At 42.3% G+C, this 24268-nt stretch overlaps 1 protein-coding gene and 2 long non-coding RNA genes across 10 annotated transcripts in view; 2 read left to right on the top strand and 1 right to left on the bottom strand.

Annotated features, from left to right (window-relative positions):
• Positions 1 to 24268, top strand: part of pum2 (pumilio RNA-binding family member 2) — a 110770-nt gene that overhangs the window by 7958 nt on the left and 78544 nt on the right. For all 8 annotated transcript variants that reach the window (XM_082148454.1, XM_082148451.1, XM_082148456.1 and 5 more), the window contains exons 3-4: positions 8780 to 8848; positions 9056 to 9161. In XM_082148454.1, the coding sequence (XP_082004580.1) occupies positions 8780 to 8848; positions 9056 to 9161 (175 nt within the window). The remainder of the gene's footprint in view (positions 1 to 8779; positions 8849 to 9055; positions 9162 to 24268) is intronic.
• Positions 1 to 24268, bottom strand: part of LOC309482942 — a 212103-nt gene that overhangs the window by 119357 nt on the left and 68478 nt on the right. The window lies entirely within an intron of this gene.
• LOC309482930 lies at positions 13325 to 24261 on the top strand. The gene is made up of 3 exons (XR_014200440.1): positions 13325 to 15163; positions 15220 to 17266; positions 23535 to 24261. It is a non-coding gene; the product is annotated as an uncharacterized lncRNA (long non-coding RNA).

Here is a 24268-nt window from a genome sequence, read left to right as displayed (position 1 = left end):
TTTATTACTGACTGTTTACTTCAATAATGTTTTACATTTGTATTAGGCTAGTAGTTTTAGCTGTGGTATAGATATTGCAATAGAGAACCAAAATTAAATGATTGTGTCATTACTGCCTGTTTTTGCAAAAATAGTTTTATGGCCGGTACATTTTCTTAATCCTCATGTAGTCAATCACTTTATCCCTTAAAACTCATCTTTGACCACCTAAATTACATATTTAAAAGTTTTTTCCTTGAAAAAAAAATCATGATGTCTTCAAATAGCTTGAATGTAACTACAACCTTGCCTCATTTAGTGTACATGGTTCTGTGAATATGCATTATTAGCCCTGCTTCCACTCTCTCACACCAGCTCAGAGATCCACTCGTTGATGGTTACAAGGTAGTTTGTGACGTCAGAAACACCAGCGATTTCAAACCGGGATTTTGAGACTGTCTTTGGTTCACTGCAGTTTTAGGCCCTGCTAGTACAAAAGCGCTTTATTTCTCAACTGCTTCCGTTAATTTAAAGGGCACCTATTATGCCCCTTTTTACAAGGTGTAAAATAAGTCTCTGAAATCCCCAGAGTGTGTATGTAAAGTTTTCAAAATAAACCCACAGATAAAAAAAAATTTCAGGATATTAAAATTGCCACTTTTGGGTGGTGAGCAAAAGTGCGCCGTTTTTGTGTGTATCGCTTTAAATGCAAATTAGCTTGTGTGTCTGGCCCCCTTTCAAGATGAGGGCGGAGCTTCAAGACCTCGTGCTCCGGTGTCAGGACAATCTTATCTCATGGAATGATAATATCAGAACAGAAACTCTCAGTAGCGGTGTTCAGTTCGACCCGAAGTCGGAAAATAATGCCCACAGAGCCAGAGAATATGTGCTGTATGGAGATAGGACAGGTATAGTTTTGTTTAATTACGGTTATAACTTATTTGTCTTCTTGCTTTTATCCACTATTAGCATAAGTCTGCTGTAGCGGACCTCGTCCAAATGATGGCCAAATATTTACTGAGGAGTTTTATGAAGTTTATTGTACTTCAAACAAAAAATGAAGCATCTGTTTTACTCCAGAAAATCACCGTAAGAGCTGAATAAACAAAGTATAAGAACTGCGCATTAAAGTCTTATTCATAAATTATTGATTTATGAATAATTATAAATTATTGATCTCTCTCTCTCTCTCTCTCTCTCTCTCTCTCTCTCTCTCTCTCTCTCTCTCTCTCTCTCTCTCTCTCTCTCTCTCTCTCTCACTCACATTATCATCAACATACATGGCGAATTACACAAAAACACTGTTACAACTAACAGTAAACAAATTTATACAGACCTTTTCAGGGGGTGCTTAATAAACTGGTGAACTTTATATCCGTAAAATGAACTCTGAACTGTAATAAAGTGCGCACTCTCCCTTTCATTACTGCCTTGACCAGTATCGCCCCGGAGACTATAAGCTGGATCATTGGATGTCGGGAGTTAATGACGACTGCTATGTTCATTCTTACATCAAACAAAAAAAACACCTCAATTGCTTGGGAGTCATTCTTGTCTACACCTGCTCCGGCGTCGAAACAGTGCACTGTCTCAGAACAAGCCGTTCGCAGATTCTGGACAAAGTGACGTCACCCAGAATCTACGAACGGCTTGTTCTGAGACAGTGCTTATGATTTATGGGGATTTAAAAAAAAGCACTGGGTGGATTTTTATCATTATTGGGTGGTTGTGAACACACACTGCCAATCACCAAAACACCATGTAAAAGTGAATTTTGCATAATAGGTCCCCTTTAAGACATAACCGACTATGTTTACAAGGATACTTGCCAAGACGGGCATTTTGATATAAGTTTGTGTGAATTAGAAGTGAGAAAGAGAACTCAATTCAGTATTTGCGTGCTGTCTAATACAAGACTTTCTGGGAGTGTGCTTTGGTTTTGTGTTGCACGCACAACTTCTCACACAGTGAGTAGAATTGAGTTCTCTTTCGTGTCTTCTTGCGATTTATTAAATTCGCAATGCTTAAAAACATGTGCAAAAGATAAACTTTCGTGAATATGTAACACTGGACAATTCCGTCAATTGTCCCGAGTGTCGTTCACGCTGGCCCCAGGCAGTCTTTATTGTCAAGCACTGCTGTATTTTGTACAGATTTCATTTTCTTTTAGCAAGTGTTTAATTGGTTTACCCAGAGAAAAACATTGCATTATGCAACAGACATTATACAACTCAGTGCCTTCACACAGTTAATTAATAAACCATTGGGTTGCTATATTGCCCTTTTTCATACTATAGCCGATATGCCTATGGTTTTAAATAGATCAAAAATCAGCCGATAAATATCGATGGCTGATACCAGAGATAGGCACTTAAATGACTCGCATTTTAATAGACTTCAGACTCAACCTAAAATTACTTCAGACTTGACTTAACAAAAAGGACTTGTGAATATAAACAATAAATTCCATTTTGACACTCTTTAATGTGGTGGTAATACTTGTCACTTGTTATCTGTTAGTATCTTTATTATTTAATGTATGTTTGAATAAATGTGTCATTAAAACAAGTTTTTATGACAGCCACCCATTTTAAATCAAAGTCAAAGTTTATTTATAAAGCACTTTTTTAAAAACAGCAAGTGTTTAACAAAGTGCTGTACAAGTATATCCTCTATCAATGATACAAACAATCAACAGCACAAAAATAAAAGCAATAAAACAACTCTCACATAGCGTCAAATGCCAGACTAAAGTAATACGTTTTAAGACTAGATTTAAAAACAGCAAGTGTTTGAGCCTGTCTAATGTACAGGGGCAAACTGTTCCAAAGCTTTGGTCCGGCTACTGCAAATGCTCTTTCACCCCTGCTCTTCAGCTTTACCCGTGGGACAACTAAGAGCAAAATGGTCAGCAGACCTAAACGCTCTTGACGGAGCATACGGCTTGATCAGTTCAGACAAATACTTAGGTGCAAGACCATTTAGAGATTTAAAAACAAACATCAAAATCTTAAAATTAATCCTAAAATGGACAGGCAACCAGTGAAGAGAGGAGAGAACAGGGGTAATATGTTCCCGCTTTCGTGTACCCGTCAACAGGCGAGCTGCTGCATTCTGGACCCTCTGCAGTCTGGAGAGAGAGGCCTGACTAATGCCTATATAGAGGCCATTACAATAATCCAGACGCGATGAGATAAAAATGTGAAGAAGTCTTTGAAAGTCTATAAAAGACAGGAAAGATTTCACCTTGCTGAGTTGTCTCAATTGGAAAAAACTAGATTTAACTACCAAGTTAATCTGTTTATCCAATTTAAAATCACAGTCCATAATAACACCTACATTTTTAACATGAGGTTTCACTAGTGGATTCAATTCCTCAAGATCCAACTGTAAGGATTCATAAGTGCCACCCGGCGTAAACAACATGACTTCAGTTTTATTTTCATTAAAACTTAGGAAATTCAGTGCCATCCAGGCCTTAATTTCCTCAAGACACCGTAATAAAGGCGCTAACATAGGAGTGTCTTTTCTTTTCAAAGGCAGATAAATTTGCGTGTCGTCTGCATAGCAATGAAAAGAGATATCAAATTTCCTAAAAATATGTCCCAGGGGGAGCAAATACAGGGCAAACAAAATAGGCCCCAAATTGGAGCCCTGGGGGACCCCACATGTAAAAAGCCGTTGAGGAGGCAAATTCTCCAAGGCGAACTGAGATCGTTCTTTCAGACAAGTACTATTTAAACCATGCCAACGCAGTACCCTTTTAAGCATTGCCTGTCCATTTTAGGATTAATTTTAAGATTTTGATGTTTGTTTTTAAATCTCTAAATGGTCTTGCACCTAAGTATTTGTCTGAACTGATCAAGTCGTATGCTCCGTCAAGAGCGTTTAGGTCTGCTGACCATTTTTCTCTTAGTTGTCCCACGGGTAAAGCTGAAGAGCAGGGGTGAAAGAGCATTTGCAGTAGCCGGACCAAAGCTTTGGAACAGTTTGCCCCTGTACATTAGACAGGCTCAAACACCAACACATTTTTCTAAGCGTGCAATCAAGATCTTATGGTCTATGGTATCAAATGCAGCCGAGAGATCTAATAAAATTAGAATCGCACAGTTCCCTGAGTCAGTAGTAAGTAACAAGTCGTTAGAAACCTTCAACAGTGCAGTTTCTGTACTATGCAAGGACTTAAAACCAGACTGAAACACTTCATGGATACTGTGTAGATCTAGGAATGCATTCAATTGTCCAAATACAACCTTCTCCAGTAATTTAGACAGAAACGAAAGCTTCGAAATAGGTCTAAAGTTAGCAAAGACTGATGAATCCAGGTTAGATTTCTTGATTACTGGTTCCACTGCTGCATGTTTAAAAGACTTAGATACAACTCCCGAGGCCAGGCTACTATTAATAATCGCAAGTACAGTAGGGCCAATAGCTTCAAATGAGTCTTTTAAAAGACGTGGAGGAACAATATCCATACAACATGAGGATAATTTCATTTTAACAAAGATCTCTCTCAGTGAGACAAGAGACACCGGCGCAAACTGATTAAAAACAGCAGGGCACTCAGAGGAAATGGATAAAGTCAATGGAGAGGATATGTTAGATCTAATAGCTTCAATCTTATCAATAAAAAAATGTAAAAAATGTTCACACAATTCGGCAGAAGGCTCTAAACAAGTAGCTTGGGGAGTGTTCAAAATAGCATTAATAGTACTGAACAGCACAGCTGGCTTATGGGAATTATTACAGATAACATTAGAGAGATACTTTGATTTCTCAGATTTAACACTTTTTTGATATTTAGACAAATTGTACTTTAAAATATCAAATGAAATCTGTAATTTATCCTTCTTCCAGCGGCGTTCCGCCCGTCTGCATTCCAGCCTTATAGCTCGAGTAGTAGCATTCAGCCACTGTTGAACTCTAAATTTTTCTCGAACCGTCCTAAAAGGGGCAACTGTATCCAAAATACTTTGACAAGTTAAAAAGAACGATGAAGTTAGATCTTCAGTATTAAGCACACATGAGGGCATTGAATAATCGACCTCAATTGCATTAAAAGCCTCAGAAAATAATTGAGCAGTTGAAGGATTAATCGCCCGACAGCGTTTTGGAACAGTCACTTTAGAATCACGAGAAATACATATCTCAAATAAAACAGGCAAATGATCAGAGAACGTGGCATCACAGACATTAATGTTACTAATAGGCAAGCCATAGGTCAAAACCAAATCTAAAGTGTGTCCACCTATATGTGTGGGACTAACGACAAACTGAGTTAAGTTAAAAGACTCCACAAGATTTAAAAAAGCTTTGGCCAGAGGCTTGGCGGGACAGCACACATGGATATTAAAATCCCCCACAATTAAAACCCGGTCATATTTAGTCATGATTCCGGCTACAAAATCAGAAAAATCATCGATAAAGTCCTTGTTATATTTAGGTGGGCGATAAACAACAGTGCACAACACTGGATAACTCAGACTTAATTCAAAAACACTGAGTTCAAAGCTGGAGTAGGAGGAAGAAGGCAGATGACTACAGTTTAACTGTTCTTTAAAAATAGTTGCTACTCCGCCTCCTCGTCCCGTAAGCCGTGGAGAATTGAAGTAGGTACAGTTCAGAGGTAAAACTTCAGAAAAAACACTTGACTCACCAACACCGATCCAGGTCTCAGTCACACACAACATGTCCAAGTCTTTAGAAGTAAAAAAGTCATTCAATATGAAGGACTTGCTAGCTAGTGATCTAGCATTCACCAAGGCTATCCTCACAGGAGTTGAGTCTTTCAACGACGAAGATTCACGGACCAAAGACCGATGGAGAGTTGCGTCCACACTTCTTTTAAAACGGGATGCCCGATAAATTATGACCGGAGGCTCTTTATCCACATCCACATCAGTCACAGGTACCAACCACCTATACGTCGGACCCCAAGAGCGTTGAAGCACATACCGACGACAATCCACGTCGAGATCTCCCAAAATCCAGCGAGGGTCGGCATTCGGGAACAAAGCCATTAAAGTCTTTATTTTAACCAGCAGACCACCTCGTTTGCCACGGCGTCTGAACCGCTTCTTCCTCCCGAGAGAGCATGGGGTTCGGCAGAGATAGGCAGGTAATCCACGAAGGAACGGTGGAGGGGTTGAATTGTTTGTTCCACCCCGGTTCACAATATAGATCGGCGTATTATCAAAAGCCGATCTAATGCTAAGAAGTGTTTGGCGATCGTACACTAATAGAGAGTTTGCAGTATTTAAAATAGACGATAAAAGCAAGACAAACATCCATGCAACCGGGAGCAGCAGACGGCTAGCCACACACACTGGCGCCATCATTTAAATGATCTTGATTGGAGCTGCATCGCTCCGTTAGATCATTAAAATGTTTAGGTTACAACCACATCCGTCTCTGATGTAGATTGGTGTAGATTTATATTAATGCGAGTCCCACACTGGTTACACTTGACAGCATGAAAGTTGGCATGAAAATGCTGTAAATAATCTATAACCATTTGCAGTACGATTTCAGTTTTAATTCGATTAACTGAGAGGTCAAAGTTTTTTTTTTTTTAAATACCCACTAGAGGTCTCTTTCAAAGGTTTTAAAGCATTATACGCCTTTCCGTAGTCGGATGAATTCTACTTCCAGAACGGTCACGTACGTAACGGAGAGTTGTCACATCTGAAACGGGTTTTTTTTTTCTCTGCGAAAATGAAAATTTAAATAGATATTTTATGTTATGAGGAGAGCCACCTCATAACATAAAATCCATTCGATGTATATTGTTGCTTCTGGTTTGTGCATTTGAATTCACAAAAAGTCGACAAAATATGTTGTCTCCCAAAAACTTTTTTGCACGTCCATAACCTGTTTCCTAGGGATGCCAACGAACTAAAGATTTTTCTAGTCAACTTGTAATCATTCATTCAAGCCATTAGTCGTCTAATCGCACGTTTATATTAATTGAATTACTTAAATATATGCTGGGGGGAATACTAAACCATAATGAGCCTTTAATATACATAGGCTTAACATATAGCCTATTCTACGCTCAAGCGCATTCATAAAGCTTGCCACAAAGCACTGGCAAAAGTAATGATTATGAATGTGTCGGGGAAAAAATAGCAAGGAGACAGTTTAATTGTTTATCAATTAACTAGTGTTTTCTGAGTCAGTCTGCTGCAAGGATGAAGCTGACGATGCAGACTCGCCATCTCCACAGTATAGTGGACGCTTTTAGAGAGAAATGCACCTTTCATATGGATTATGTAATCCTAGAGTTTTTTATTTTTTTTATTCTAATTGGTTTTTCATTTTTCAATTGGATTTGTTCACTGAGACAGAGACGACAAAGCGCATCCTGTTTGTTTTGTTTGTTTTACAAAATAGTTTACACAAAAGTAGGCCCTTTACAGTTTTAAATTATGTATTACTCTAATCTGTAAAATCGAGTATTTTAAGTTGTTAAACAGAAAAAGTGGCAGTTATTGCACCAGCACCTCCATGTCATGCAGTAAAAGCAAATACTTAAGCCTCCACACTGTGCATACACTTGGATTTGTGCCTAATAATAGCACACACTTATCTACATTAACATTAGAGTGAGTGGCCAAGTAAAGTTTCTAATACATGTTTCAAATAAGCCATATTTGAGGTCGGTGGATGAAAGGCGAACATTTTGATTTCCTGCCCGACATACTGTAATTACCACAAGGACCCGCCGTTAACGATCTGTCCCTAACGGACAGCGTGACTTCGCCACTTCATGTTGAGTTATTTTTTTCTGCGACTAACCGACCAATACAATTTTGGTCGACTAATGTTTAGTCTACTATTAGGGGGCAGCCCTAGTATTTCACTCATGTAAAATGTGTTTATAGACTGATATTTTTCTGATGTCGGAACTATTTTTGTCAAGGCAGAATTTAGAAAAAATATAAAAAGATGGTTCAATATATTTGTAACAAATATATTCTGAGAATTTATATTTCAAGTTTTAACTGCAAATGTCACACCATAAACGCTGGAATTGCTCAACTATTTTTTTTTTCCACATTCGTTTTGAAAGCCACGTCACACATGTGGCCCGTGGGTATGCCTACGTTGTTACCAAAACAACCCATGCAGATAGGTTGGTTATGTCTGGGGCACACAAATCTTATTTGATCACTTGCGATTAATAATGTGGACAGTCTGCCTGAAAAGAGCGGTTTTAAGAGAAATTCTGATGTCTGAACATAGCCTAATTCTTAGACATGCATTTTCAGTAAAATAGGTGTTTACAAAGCAACTCTTAACAAAATTCTCTTAACTCTGAATAACTATTTTGTTGGTAAGAGTTTTGTTAAAAGGAAGCAGGACAATCAAATCCTGCGACATTTTATCTTGCCCTCAGCTCAAATTTCTCCACCTTTGTGTACATAAAAACGGAAATCAAGTGAACCGCTGGCCACCCTCATAATGTATTAACATATTGACCACAAATCTTTCCATTGATATACTTTCTGAAAATTCTTTTTTTTTGTCCCTACCTGTGTTTTTCACTTCTTCTTCTACAATTTTTCACATCTTAAAGACTGCAAAATCAAAATAGGAGTTTTGTGGCTTCCCAAGTCTGTCTTTAGTTTTGAGAATCATTTAATGTATATTTCATCCCGGTAATACTTAATACCTACTTTTGACTTGCAAGTAGCAAATCATGGTTCACTCTTAGTTGCACTCTTATGGGAGTATAGTTTTTGTATTAGATTAGACATTCTGGCTCTATCCTGGTGAAAATAAAATGTGCTTTATCTAGGTGCGCGCTGTGGATGAGATGAATTATGACTTTCAAGCCTTGGCTCTGGAGTCTCGTGGAATGGGTGAGGTATGTGATCAGAGTTTTTAAAAAGCCAGTTGTAATTCTGAGTCTAATAGTCCTTTTGAATCTTTTTTTTGACCAGTATCAAAAGTGTTGATTTCCTTGTAATCCTTTAACGTATTTCAACTCCACTTCTTGATTCTTGATTTTTTTTCTTTTTCCTGTTGTTGTATACTTTGCAAAAAGTGATTGCCACATTGACCCTTTTTGCAGCTACTTCCTGCAAAAAAATTGTGGGAATCGGATGAATTGGCAAAAGATGGACGTAAAGGGATGTTGCTGGGTGAAGAATGGAGAGAAAATGCCTGGGGTTCTTCCCGTAAGTTCTTCTGAAATGCTACATGCTACATAATTGTTTGATCATGAGATCATACTTGAGTTAAACATTCATACCAAAATGAAATAGGAGAAAATAGTGTCAAGCAAGGCTTACTATAGTTAATGCCAATGGTGTGCTAAATATTTGTAACTTATTTTATTTGCCTATAATTTAGTTTCCCCAAATAGTTATTGATTTGAAAAAGTTGTTTTTTGAAAATGTGTACCTAACCATTCTGGGGAGGGGATAGATAACTATATTTATTTATAACACATCTCATGACAAGACCATTTTTATCTTATTTCCACTTTAAATAAAATGCTAAGACTTCCACTTTTCTTTTTGGAAAGAAAACTAATTTGAAGCCTAATGTTATAGCAATGAATGTAACTTTAATTGCATGGAAGGGGCAATTAAATGCCACACAGAATGGATTTTCATTCCATTGCGTTACTTTTCCATCGTTTTTAATGTAAACATCACCCTAGACCCTAGGGTTTGACTGTTGCACTCGCATCTCGCTTCCATACTTTTGGAAGTATTGTCTATGATGATGCTTTCTAAAATGCGGTACTCAAGTTAAAATAACTTTTAAAAATGCACCTCTAGACATGCGTCTCGTGTTTTTAACCGCAAAACTGCGTTCTATTAGCCTGACGTCGTCATACTCAGATTCTAGTCAGAATATAAGTCTGATACTGCTCCACTGAGCTGTGATTAAGGGGCTTGTTTCAACTGAACCAGGAAAGAAAATGCCTCTGCACTCAATTGGATAGACCTACAACCAATCAGAGCAACGCAGTAAGTTACGCATGTTCTTCATTCATCTTTCCGGTCGACAAATGCCTTGATCGCTGTTCTCTGTTCCTCTTTTAAAATTAATGCACTGCCGATATCTTCTATAACAGACGTGATGGCGGAATCTACACAATCTCAATTCTCCAGCGGCAGTCATCTTTGTTTGGTCCGAACAGCTCTGGTTTGAACATAGTTGCTCCACAACGGATCAAGTCTAGACCGAACTTCCCGACCTCAAATGTTGTGGGCGGGACTAAGTTCGGCTAGCATTCTATGTGAATAGCCCCTAACTGACTGAAAGATGAACAGCGCATTCTTATTTCAGCCCTCTTATTCAAGCAGTTTGCATCGTATATTCAGTTTAACAGCATTAGCAGGTCGAAGAGGGCACGATTTCAACTGAATATTCATTATAAACACTTACATTATATTCTTGTTTCATCCAATGCAATAAATTCACATTCAACACATTAAATGAGCGAGGTTTTCTAGCTAATTTCCACTTGGTATGAATCAAAAATAAAATCAGATGTACATTAATATTTACAAGTAAATATGAAGATGCATATTCACAAAGATACTACTCCTTGTAATTTACACCTTGGTAGCACGCAAACATTTCTGCCCGTTTTCGTGTTTGTCAGCCTCTGCTTTCCTGCTACAGACTGAAGCGCGCGAGTAGCCTCTTCATTACTTTCAGTTAATAAATGAAATAATAATGCAATTTCTGTGTTATTTTTGTGGTTGTTTGGAGCATTCTACAGCCCTTCATCAAACCTTTAAACACAGAACGCACCTCAGATTGCTTTTAATCAATGCACAAATCGTAAGAACAGATCAACGCTATCCGTTCCTAAATTCTGATTGGGTGGGCAAGGAAAACGTTTGGGTGTGCTCAGCTCATGCCCATGCCTAGACAGCAAAAAAGACTATTTAAATATGAATTCTGCGTGTCTGTGAATGAATGGTGCGGTTTTGTCAACTACACGAGCAATGCTTGGGTTTTCAGCGTTTGACATCTCGCTATATGAGGACATGAGCACATGAACTTTTTCTCTAGAGCTGCTCTGAGAGATCACTTCACAAGCATTTCACTATTTAGTTAGAGAAAAAACTGTTATCATATCATACAGAAACTCAGAAGTACTCAGTTTTTGTGACAGCCTGTCAGGAATAAAAGTTTGGTTTATCTTTATGAAGTTGTGACAGAACTATAATACTATTGTACAGTAGAACGTGCCTCTCAAAGTAATAATGATAATTATAAAATTATTAACTTCAATCCCTTAACAAGCTGAAAATGATATAAACAAAATGAAATGGCTGCAGCTCTGGAACCCTTTGGGCTACAGGCATAATCCTGGTCTCGTTGAAAGCAGACACTTGATATTTAATTGTCAAATTATTGCTCATAGTATCACAGGAACAGTTTAAGGGAAGCTCAAATAGACTGAAAAGTGACTACCTTTTTTTAAAGATATACTTTCAAGAGAAATACTAGGATTTAGTTTTTTGTTTTAAAGTTTAGTTCATTTGTTTAACAGGGACCATCACAACACAATTGTTGTCTCAGAGTGAAGCCTGGTTTATACTCGACGCGTCCGCACGGCAAAAATTACGTCATCGCGGTGTGGGCGGTCGCGCGCGTTGGATGCGCAAGGGCCCATTTCGCCTGGCGGTGTGCACGGCAGATTTTGTAACAACGCGCGCGGCGCCGCATCCGAAGATGAACGACTTCAAGCCGAATCTGGCCGAGGAATGAATTCATAGGATTCATGAATTCATCCGAAACCGCTCATAGGTGTATCTATGACAACTGCTTACTACTTAAGATCGCTTCCGGGTCACGAAAAAATACCAATGCAGAATTAAGGATTACGACTTTATACATGCGTATTTTGATTTCCGATTTCCATCTATAAACACATCAAGGACAATCGGATAACGAGATTGTTTTTCGTTTTCCGTTTATTAATATCAAAACAAAAAACGAATAATGGGTTGTTTTCCGTTTTTCGTTTTCCTATTTACTAATGGTAATTGGGAAACCGGCCGTTTTTGTTTTTTTCCTTTCAAAACGAAAATCCGTTGGCCGCCAAGTACACGGACCCGATACCCTGCTCGCTTGTATAATAATAAAAATCGCTCCTTTGTGTCTTCATAGTATCAGACTAATGATATACTTTACGTTGATTGTGCCTGTTACTCAAGAAAGCCACTAGATGGAACTGTGTTGTGTATGTGACGAACAATGCAGATTAACAAAAAAATGCTACTAGCTAAATGTGGAAATGTTAAGAGAGAAAAAAACAGAGACGTTGAGATCATAAGGTAAAGCATTTTATTTGAATAATTGAACAAAACAAGACTATTGTGGTCTATTTTAGTTATGGGTTGTTGTTTTGGTCTGTCTCAGATCATTAAAAAAAGTGTGCCCCCCTATGAAAATTAAATGCCCCCCCATTTGGTTTGTTCTGGCGACGGCCCTGCTACATCAAAAAATGTAGAACACTCCAGAGCATATAGCTTCAGAATAAAATGTATACTTTATACAGTAAACACATTTTGAAATTACATAAAGTACTGTAATCGCAACTTGGTATGGTTAATTAATTGCATACTGTATGTACTGCAGGTATAGCAATGTATTGAATAGTGTATTGTATTTTTGTATATTCAGCCCTTGCATTCTGTAAAAATATAATAGTCCAACTGCAAAAGCCCAAAAATTAAATGAATAGCACATCACAGACAATGATGTCCTTTGCCATGGAAAGGGGAAATCCCTCTGGTGTGCCAGATCCAGCCTTTACAACGCTGTCCACACCTTGCTCTTTCTCGTTCTTGTTCTCATCCTCCTCGTTCACCACCTCGTTCATTATATTTTCTCTCTTCCTCTCAGTTTGTTCTCCTTCATTGTTTGTATCAACATTCAGTGCACCTGTGCACTCTGAACTGGAACTGAAACTTATATTTTGTACAGTTGGTTTCATCATTAGAAATCAGATGTGACTCTGAACAATTACACCTGTGTTTACCACTCGTGTTTACGTTTTTTTAACACAAGTGCATCACAGTGCGAAGTGTGTTAGTGAGTGTTATTTTGCAAAACGAGTGCATGGGAATTGCAAATGGTGGTTAACTACTTGAACTTGTTTAAGATTTTGCCAAAAGAGTGATTTTATTATGTTTAGGCCACTAATTTATTTTTTAACACTAGACCATGGGGGAAAGCTAAATCATACACTTATACAGACTGTACGTTATGTATAAGATGAATCTTATTTACAAAAACAATTCATCACATTTTCTGAGTTATATTTCAGAAGCATCATACATTACTACATTCTCTTGAATGAATGATTCAATACTACATTCTCTTGAATGAATGATTCAATAAAAATGTTAACACTCACTTGTAATTGTAATCGATAAATGCGTTATTTTAAGCGCCAAGTTTCTATCAAAATCTGATTTACTCTATTTTGATCACTACCGTAGACATCAGTGTGTAGATTTGAACTTTAAACTTTCATCCCAGTACTTCATTGATAATTTGAACTATTTTATCACAGAAATAATGATGCTATGAGGTTGAAAATACTGTTTATGAAGCTGTTTCATGACAACTCTCTCTGGGTCAGCACAGACGAATTGAAAGATCACGTGGGCGTTTGAATCGAGATCAGTCTTTTAAAGATGAATCGTGCAGCTCTATTGTCTTATCTCTTTCTCAGCATATGAGTAGCACGAAGGCTTTTCAGTGCTTTCAGTCTCACGGTGCTTTCACGTGTCCACTTAGGATATTACGTCACTAAACACTCATAGATAACGACACATTTCATCCTCTGTTGGAACAAAAGTTCTGTCAACCTCGTCTTTAAGCAAGGACAAAAATAAAGCAATTTAATTTTTATTAATATCGATTCTGGAATAATAAAAAATCTATTTTAAAATCGTAAACATTGCGATAGTCAGGTGAATCTTTTTTTTTATTCAAAATCGAAATTTGATTAGCTGCTGGTGGCCATATTAGAGGATATGTATATATACACTGCAGAAATAGTAGGCCTGGGAGCTACTATTTCTGCAGTGTGTATATATACATATCCTCTAATATGGCCACCAGCAGCTAATCAAATTTCGGCGCCTAATAACATCATATCTAGATGGCCTACCGTTACAAAAATGTATGTATTCATACATCTGTAAAAAAGGAATCCGTACCGAATTTTTGTGAAAATCTGCCTCAGAGGTGCAGCAATAATAAGCAACTTTATGTTCTAGCTAATAACTCCACAATCATGTGACAGAATCAAAGTTATTGTTTCATCTCAATCCTTGCTTTAATCCCATCCCAATCTGTTATGATTATCGATATATTTTATCCACGTAAAAAAAATAAAAAATTATTTAGATAAAACTTGCATCATCCCCAGACCCTCATTACAAAAAGTTATCAATTTTTGATTTGTCAAAGCATGGCAATCTTGCTTGTCATTGTTTTAACAGATGTTTTCATTTGCCACACTTCTGATTTGGCTAGAAAAAAAATTTCAATTTGAATAAACAGTGCTACCGGAAAGTATTCAAAGCATTTTGCTTTTTCCACATTTTATGTTACAGCCTTATTCCAAAATGGATTAAATTCATTATTGTCCTCAAAATTCTACAAATAATACCCCATAATGAAAACGTGAATGAAGTTTGTTTGAAATCTTTACAAATTTATTAAAAATAAAAAATGAAAATATCACATGTACATAAGTATTCACAGCCTTTGCCATGACACTCAAAATTGAGCTCAGGTGCATCCTCTTTCCACTGATCATCCTTGAGATGTTTCTAAAACTTGATTGGAGTCCACCTTTGGTAAATTCAGTTGATTGGACATGATTTGGAAAGGCACACACCTGTCTATATAAGGTCCCACAGTTAACAGTGCATGTCAGAGCAAAAACCAAGCCATGAAGTCCAAGGAATTGTCTGTAGACCTCCGAGACAGGATTGTATCTAGGCACAGATTACAGGTTACAGAAAAATGTCTACAGCATTGAAGGTCCCAATGAGCACAGTAGCCTCCATCACCTGTAAAAGGAAGAAGTTTGGAACTACCAGGACTTTTCCTAGAGCTGGCCGCCCGGCCAAACTGAGCAATCTGGGGAGAAGGGCCTTAGTCAGGGAGGTGACCAAAAACCCCGGTGGTCACTCTGACAGAGCTCCAGCGTTTCTCTGTGGAGAGAGGAGAACCTTCCAGAAGAACAACCATCTCTGCAGCACTCCACCAATCAGGCCTGTATGGTAGAGAGGCCAGATGGAAGCCACTCCTCAGTAAAAGGCACATGACAGCCCACCTGGAGTTTGCCAAAAGGCACCTGAAGGACTCTGACCATGAGAAATAAAATTCTCTGGTCTAATGAAACAAAAATTGAACTCTTTGGCCTGAATGTCAAGTGTCATGTCTGGAGGAAACCAGGCACCGCTCATCACCTGGCACATACCATCCCTACAGTGAAGCATGGTGGTGGCAGGATCATGCTGTGGGGATATTTTGCAGCGACAGGAACTGGGAGACTAGACAGGATCGAGGGAAAAGATGAATGCAGCAATGTACAGAGACATCCTTGATGAAAACCTGCTACAGAGCACTCTGGACCTCAGTCTAGGGTGACGGTTTATCTTCCAACAGGACAATGACCCAAAGCACACAGCCAAGATAACAAAATAACGGGACAACTCTGTGAATGTCCTTGAGTGGCCCAGCCAGACCCTAGACTTCAACCCGATTAAACGCCTCTGGAGAGGTGTGAAAATGTCCCGGCCTGCATTGATTTCACACTCAATTTCTGATTACAGTAATTTCATTCTGTAAATTCTTTCATGGTCGTGGCTAGCTTCACCACAGAACCTTTAATGATCCCATATGGTACGAGTGTATAACAGAATTTTGTGTCAAATTTGAGTGTATCAAGGCACTGTTTATCACTTGATAGCGGCGGAAGCATAGAGCAAGTTCATCAATATTGTGCTGGTGAGACAATCATGTTCTGCTGTTGCACTCAGCTAGCGGATGCACAGTGGAAAAACATACGGTGAGCCTCAGCTGTAGTTTCTGCTCCGATAGCTGCAAGACCACACCGAATGCTATGAGTGTGTTAGAAATCAGGAATGGTAAGAGAACATTGAGCTTGGTACGTTTTTCATCTTTCATCTTGGTATGTTTTTCGAACCAAACTTGGGTCTCCAGCCAAGAGAGATCCCGTTTAAATCCTGTCTGGCTAGAGTGCTTCCCATAATGTTTACGCATTAGGTCAGTAAGTAGACAGTAGGCGGTCTTATGGCATTTAAAATATATTCGATCACATTAGCGTCTACACTACAAAAGCAATCCGGTCAAATGCGTTTTTGACAACCTCTGGAAGTGGTCAAAAGTGGACAAGCTCAGAACATTTTAGACTCTGTTTACACGTGTGTTTAGTGTCGTCAACTTGTGATCCCAACAACCAAAACATCTTATTGCCAGGTGTAAACAGGGCCAGACTGTCTGAAATGGTTTGATCAAGGATTTAGGCCATGTCCACACTAATACGTTTTCGTTTGAAAACGTGTATTTTTCTCTCCGTTTTGGCCTTCCGTCCACACTGAGACAGTGTTTTTATTAATGAAAACAAAGCTTTTTTGAAAACGCACTCCAAAGTGGATACATTTGAAAACGCCATTTTTACGTTGTAGTGTGGACTGTGAAACCGGTGGTATTTAAAACCGATGACGTAAATTTAGTCATGTGATCACTGATCTATATAATGTCATTCTATATAGATCAGTGCATGTGATGCATATTGTACCAATAGATATTCATGTTTATACCAGTATTGTGCTATTCACTTTCACACGGTTGCAAAAAATATTCTACATTGCACACTCTTCATATCACAGTCCTGCAAAGATGACAGAATTTACTCACATTTGCTGTCCTGCGGCAATACATGAGAGCAGTTGCGTTTTAGACCAACGTTTTAGACGGTGTGCGACCTGGACCGCATCAGTGAATTGTGAGATATTTTACTAAATAAAATTAACCTGTCAGAAGAATTGTGCGATAACTTCATTATTTATTTTTCCATCTGAATCATATCAGTGATCTTTTGTGGGGTTTTACGCATGCGCAGTAAGGTGAATTTAGCGTTTTCAGGCGTTTTTCAAAAGTTTCTCATTCACACTGAAACGTCCGAAAAACGCCTGAAAACGCTAGTGTGGACGGAGAGCGTTTATAAACGAAAATGCAGTTCTCTTACGAGAGGTCTCTCGTACTGCGTAAGATATCTTACGCTAGGGGAAAATCCTTTTTCCGCGAGATATTGAAGCCAAAAATTATCCTTAATTTTGTAATAATGCAAAACGCGTTGCGGCAGCATGCAGACATAGGCGAGGCAGCTCGCGCGCCTATTGGCTGCTCTGCGGCAACTGCAGCAGCCTATCGAGCGAGGCCTGGCGTGACGCCAGACCCAATCAGGGCACTTCGCGCCCGCTGCGTCACGTCCCGCCGAAATGGGCGTGGTCTAGGCCTATAAATACCGCTCGCAGGCAGCTATTATCTGATTTTTCATCCTTCAAGCGAAGCACACGCATCGCTGGAGCTGGAGAAGAAGCCGCGCCTCTGAAAGAGAGCACCTTCAGCGGGACGAGTCACTGAAGTCGCTGGCCGCGCCGCCTTCCTTGCCTTCCTGCTGCGCTATCCGGCGTTATATCCTTTCTCTGCTACTGTGTTTATGTATGTGTGTGTGCTCGCCGCCGCGACACACACTCCCATTGCACTAAAAGAGCTGGGCGTCTTTTTCAAGACGCCCCTTTTCCTGATCACGCAGCTCTCGCGCTCGCTGACGGCGACTGCCCTCACTGCGAGCTAGTTACTGCCTATGGTGACTCTGAGGACTCACCTGGCATCCTTCTCCGAGACTGCTCCTCCGCCCCCCAACCCGCAAAGCTTGCCGGTTCGCCCGCTTGCCTTGCCTGCTTGGGGGACGATACCTGTTCTCCCTCTGTTCGAGCCGCGCACACCGCGCCGTTCACAGGGGATGTCAGGAGCGGGCGGTCACGGGGCTAGCTTTCTCTCTCCCTCTGTTCAAGCCGCGCAAACTGCGCCGCTCACAAGGGAGGCTGGAAGCGGACGGTCGGGGTTAGTTTTTCTTTACGTTATAAGAAAAGCTACTCTGCCTCTGCGCCCCATTCATGCGTCACTCACCGGCGAAAGGAGAAAGGTGTGTTTTTAGTCCCTCCGAGGATGGACTGACCTTCAATTTCTCATACATTTCCCAGTTCCCTGATCATGCGACTGGAAATATCAATATTGCAGCAGGCGAGCCTGTTTTAATACAAGCGCGCCTGCAAGCAAACGCCGAAGAAAACATATGACGCTCTTATATGCTCGTGCATCCGAAAGCCTTTGTGTTCCCCCCTGTGGCTCAGTGGCGGAATCACTGGTTTTCCTCATGAGAGACCGGAGTTCGAATCCCGGTCTAGCGGCAGTTAAAATTAAGCCGCCAATGCTTCGCTCTGTCAGTTCCCTGAAAAGCGACTGCAGATGTGCATTTTGCAGCCAACGAGCGCGTTGCACAACCCGCTCGCCTGCACCCAAACACCGTTTCTATGGTTTCCGTGCGTCACTAGCGAAAGGAGAAAAGAGCGTTTCTGGTCCCCCCGCGGACGGACCGACCTCCTCTTTCTCGTACATTTCTCATTCCCCTCTGAAGTTCGGGCGACTGGAAATGTCAGTATTGCAGTGAGCAAGCCTGTTGTAATACACGCATGCCTGCAAACAAACGCCAGCACGTTGACGCTCTCTTATAATACTCGCGCTAACTGAGTTACAATGTGTCTCCCCCTGTGGCCCAGTGGCAGACTCTCAGGTTTTTGCACGCGAGAGACCCGCGTTCGATCCCCGGGTCTACCGGCAGATAAAATTATGCCGTCAATGCTCGCTCTGTCAGTTCCCTGAAAAGGCGACTGCAGATGTGTATTTTGCAGCCAACGAGCGCGTTGTACAACCCGCTCGCCTGCACCCAAACACCGTTTCTATGGTGTTCCGTGCGTCACTGGCGTAAGGAAAAAAGGGAGTTTTTCTGGTCCCGCTGCGGACGGACCAACCTCCTTTTTCCTATACATTTCCCATTCCCCTCTGGAATTCAGGCGACTGGAAATGTCAATATTGCAGTGAACAAGCCTGTTGTAATGCACGCAGGCCTGCAATAAACGCCAGCATGTTGACGCTCTCTGTTTCTATGGCAATTCTCGCTCGTTCAGTTCCAGTAAATGTGACTGTTCCAGTGTATCCTGCAGTAAACAAGTCGGCGACGCAGCACGCTTGCCTGCACACAAACGCCGTTTTTACGGCTACCCAGATAAATCCCATAAGTGTGAATTTTTCTGGTGTCCCGGCCACGGCCGATGGTGCTTTATGTGTAGAAAGAATGCCCACTGCCCAGTGCCCATCTCTACACACAAGCACAGCCCGTCACACAGGGCTCGCGCACATGAATCGACTCAGATCGATTGCGCTTCAAACATGGTGAATGTGCCCACTAACACCACGTTATGCATGTCTCACGGTTTCTGTAAAAACGAAACCAACGTGCATTCGCTTCACTCAAGCGAACGATGCTTTCAGTGTGATAAATGTGCCCGCTGTCCCGCGCCCACATCCACACATAGACATGACAGTTCCTACGGGAACCGCCCAGCCCTCCCCTCGCGGTTGACCACCGCAGAGGAGTCGAGCGCGGGCAATCTGCCCGCTGTTATCAGTGCGCCCCATGCCTCAAATATCACGAGCGCGACGCTTGTGTTACAGCACGCCGAAGCCTCTCCATCGCTGAGCGAGCGGAGCGCGCTTCGTATTCAACCCCTAGCTATTCATGCGGACGCATGGGCAAAGCTGCCCGGGGTTTCGAAGTGGGTGCTGAACATTATAAAAAGAGGCTATTCGCTACAGTTTCGCCGACGCCCTCGCCGCTATGTGGCGCGCGTCGAGACCACGGTAAAAACAGAAGTAGCACATTTACTTCGAGCCTAAGTGGCGAAACTATTGAGCAAAGGGGCCATAGAGCCTCTCTCTCAAGTTCAGAGCGAAGGAGGGCTATACAGCAGATACTTCCTGGTACCGAAAAAAGACGGGGGTCTCAGACCCATACTAGATCTAAGGCAACTGAACAAAGTGCTTGTGAAGCGACAGTTCAGGATGCTCACGACCAGACAAATCCTTGTGCAGATTCGCCAAGGAGATTGGTTTGTGTCAATAGATCTGAAAGACGCGTATTTTCAAATACAGATAGCGTCACGTCACAGGCGATATTTGAGATTCGCCTTCGAGGGCCAGGCATATCAGTACACAGTCCTGCCGTTCGGTTTGTCCCTGGCACCCCGTACATTTACGAAGTGCATGGATGCGGCGCTCGCACCCCTCAGAATGAGAGGCATGCGAGTACTGAACTATTTGGACGATTGGCTGATTCTAGCGCAATCTCGCGCAGTGCTCATAGAACACACGACCATTTTACTCGATCACCTCGAGGATTTGGGTCTCAGTGTCAATTGGGCGAAGAGCTCTCTGTCACCCAGTCAGAAGATATCTTTCCTGGGCACAGAATTGGACTCGCTGTCCATGATAGCGCGACTATCACCACAGCGCGCGGTAGACATTCAACGCAAAGCGAACTCGTTTCGCTGCGGCGCGTCTGTCCCGCTCAAGAAATTTCAGAAGATGCTAGGTCTCATGGCCTCAGCATCATCAGTGCTCCAGCTGGGCCTGCTCCGCATGCGCCCACTGCAGTTTTGGCTGAAAGTGCGAGTCCCACGCAGAGCGTGGGCATCCGGTTCGCTTCGCCTCAGGGTCAATCAGAAGTGCGTCACAGCTCTGAAACCTTGGAGAGCGAACGACTGGTACCAATCAGGTGTAAGCCTGGGGACTTCCTCGAGGGTGAAAGTGGTGTCCACGGACACGTCCACCTCGGGATGGGGAGCGCTGCTCGAGGGCAGACCGTTCTTCGGCCAGTGGTCGGAACGGAAAAGCTCCTGCACATAAACTGCCTCGAAATGCTGGCAGTAGACAACGCGCTGACGCGTTTTTGTCCCCAAATAAAAGGACACCACGTCTTGGTCCATTCGGACAACATGTCTGTGGTGTCCTACATAAATCGCCAGGGCGGCCTCAGGTCCAAGAACCTGTACAGGCTGGCAGAACGCCTCCTGGTATGGGCTCAGTGCAACCTGCGCTCGCTCAGAGCAGCGCACGTGCCAGGGCTCCTGAATATAGGACCGGACAGACTGTCCAGGAACGATGTTCCGGCAGGCGAGTGGTCTCTACACCCACAGACAGTCCAACTGCTGTGGAAGAAATTCGGCAGAGCGGAAGTAGACCTGTTTGCGTCTCAAGAAAACGCTCACTGTCCGGAATTTTTCTCCAAGAGCAGGAACGCGCTGGCCCATGTGTGGCCCCGCCGCCCGCTCTATGCTTTTCCCCCGTCTCTCTCCTGCCTCAGGTGATAGAACGGATCAGGGAAGAAGGATGCTCCGTATTGCTGGTGGCACCGTTCTGGAAAAACCAACCTTGTTTCCCAGTCGTGATGCAGTTAGCAAGTACTGCCCCGTGGCCAGTACCAGTGAGGAGAGACCTCCTCTCACAGGCCCACGGCTCGATCCGGCATCCTCACCCGGAACTATGGTCCCTTCATGTCTGGGCCATCAACGGGTACATGTTGGACTCCCTAAAGGAGTATTAAACACGATCACGCAGGCTAGAGCTCCGTCTACGAGACGGCTCTACTCCTCGAAATGGTCAGTGTTTTCGGGCTGGTGCACAGCCCGTGGTGTGTCACCCACAGACTGTGGTGTGACGGAGGTGTTTTCCTTCCTACAAGAGCTGTTGGATGAGGGCAGGGCCCCCTCCACGCTCAAAGTTTATGTGGCGGCTATAGCAGCGTTCTCAGGAACAACGCTTGGTCAGTCAATAGGAAGGAACGATTTAGTCATCCGCTTCCTTAGAGGGGCTAAGAGACTGAATCCTCCCAGACCTCCCTCAGTCCCTGTATGGGACCTTTCTACGGTTCTGGAAGCCATGAAAGGTGCGCCAATTGAGCCTTTACAGTCAATTTATTTGAAACACCTGTCTTGCAAGACGGTGTTTTTGCTGGCTCTCGCTTCAGTGAAGCGCATAGGGGATCTACACGCGCTCTGTGAGCGCGGCGTGCATGGAGTTTGGGCCTAATAACTCAAAAGTTATACTCAAACCTAAGCACGGTTATGTTCCAAAATCCCTCATCACACCGTTTAGGGCACAGGTTATCTCCCTGTCAGCCCTACCGGTCCTTGATGAGGAAAGAGACGCGAGCCTCCTTTGCCCAGTCAGGGCATTACGAGCTTATGTGTCTCGCTCGTCTGTTTTCAGACAGACGGAGCAGCTCTTTGTTTCATTTAGCGGACGTTCTAAGGGACTAGCCGCGTCGAAACAGAGCCTATCCAGATGGATAGTTGATGCTATAGCGCTGGCATACGCCTCCAAGGGCATGCAGTGCCCGTTGGGTGTCAGAGCGCACTCCACGAGAGGCATGGCCTCTTCGTGGGCCTGGTCAAGTGGGATTGCCTTGCAAGATATTTGTATGGCGGCAGGCTGGGCCTCCCCGTCTACATTTATAAGGTTTTATAACCTAGAGGTTCCCGCCCTGCACAGGCTGCTGTCATGCTATCAGCTCAGAATGCTGCGTCTACTGAGCACAGCTCAATGTTCGACAGTAAAAAGTAGCAGCACGAGCTGTGCCTGGGCAGACTGTGTAAGACCCACATTCCCCCATCAGTTCAGGTCGTACCCCGCCCTGTCTGTATGAAATTCGCGTCTCAGCGACGCTGCCATATGTGGAAGAGTGCGGCTTCGCCCCTCCCTCTTCCCGGACTCCCTGTGAGTTCCCTGAGTGATTGTGCACTATATGTACCCCGGGCTTTCGCCCTTGGGTCTTTGGTGTCAGATCTCAGCATGCACGGCGTTTTGCATTGGGTCCCCTAGCGTAAGATATCTTACGCAGTACGAGAGACCTCTCGTAAGAGAACGTACTCGGTTACTAACGTAGCCTCGGTTCTCTCTAGAAGAGGGAACGAGTACTGCGTATCTTGCCGTGCATGCACACGCTCTGGTTGCTTCGATGATGAAAAACCAGATAATAGCTGCCTGCGAGCGGTATTTATAGGCCTAGACCACGCCCATTTCGGCGGGACGTGACGCAGCGGGCGCGAAGTGCCCTGATTGGGTCTGGCGTCACGCCAGGCCTCGCTCGATAGGCTGCTGCAGTTGCCGCAGAGCAGCCAATAGGCGCCACGCGAGCTGCCTCGCCTATGTCTGCATGCTGCCGCAACGCGTTTTGCATTATTACAAAATTAAGGATAATTTTTGGCTTCAATATCTCGCGGAAAAAGGATTTTCCCCTAGCGTAAGATATCTTACGCAGTACTCGTTCCCTCTTCTAGAGAGAACCGAGGTTACGTTAGTAACCGAGTACGTTTTCAAATGTATCCGGATTACTGTAGACATAGCCTCAGTCTAAACCCCTTCTTTCTGAGATCCTGCTCTGATTGGTCAGATGGCCCAGTCTGTTGTGATTTGGTCTACCATTTACAGTGTGTCGGAAACGAAATTCGAAACGCTGAATTTCAGCTCCGGAGGCTTCTTCTGCACTTATACATGATGGCATCAGTTTTATCATATCAATTTGAGCTTGAGAGCTCAACCTTTGGAAGTGCATGCAAAGTAGATTTGCTTTTGCAGCATATGCAGCTACTACTGCAGTATTTGAGGGCGGGTCAAAGTAGTTGTGTTTTCATGCAGCCAATTACTATTGTTACTATCCTATATATGTACGTGCAGGAAGTAAGACTGGAATTACTGACGGCTCGTTTCAGACAATTGGTTCTTTTTGGGAGAAATTGGTTCTATCTTTTGGGAGACAATAACTCCGTTTGATGTGCACTTTGAAACCCAGAAAAAAATTATGAGTTGATCAGATCGGCTTTATGCATTAAAGCATATTTTTAATGAATTAGCTAATTAGGTAGTGGCTCCAGTTGAATAAAATGAAAAAAATAATAATTTCAAATCAGTATTGCCTGCAAGAGTATTGCCTACAAGATTATTGCTTGAAATTTCATATTGCTTGTTATTATGGTAGTATTACCATGGTTTTCTTAATGCGTGCTTAAATGTTTTATTTGTGCTCGTCATTTTCATCATCATAACACCATTGGTATTCTTTTTCCTATGTTGTGTCTAG

The sequence above is a fragment of the Leuciscus leuciscus genome, assembly GCF_965113295.1.
Source record: "Leuciscus leuciscus genome assembly, chromosome: 19".
NCBI classification, from domain to species: domain Eukaryota; kingdom Metazoa; phylum Chordata; class Actinopteri; order Cypriniformes; family Leuciscidae; genus Leuciscus; species Leuciscus leuciscus.
The sequence above is the reverse complement of the archived record's forward strand: the minus strand, read 5'-3'. Positions and strand labels throughout refer to the sequence as shown.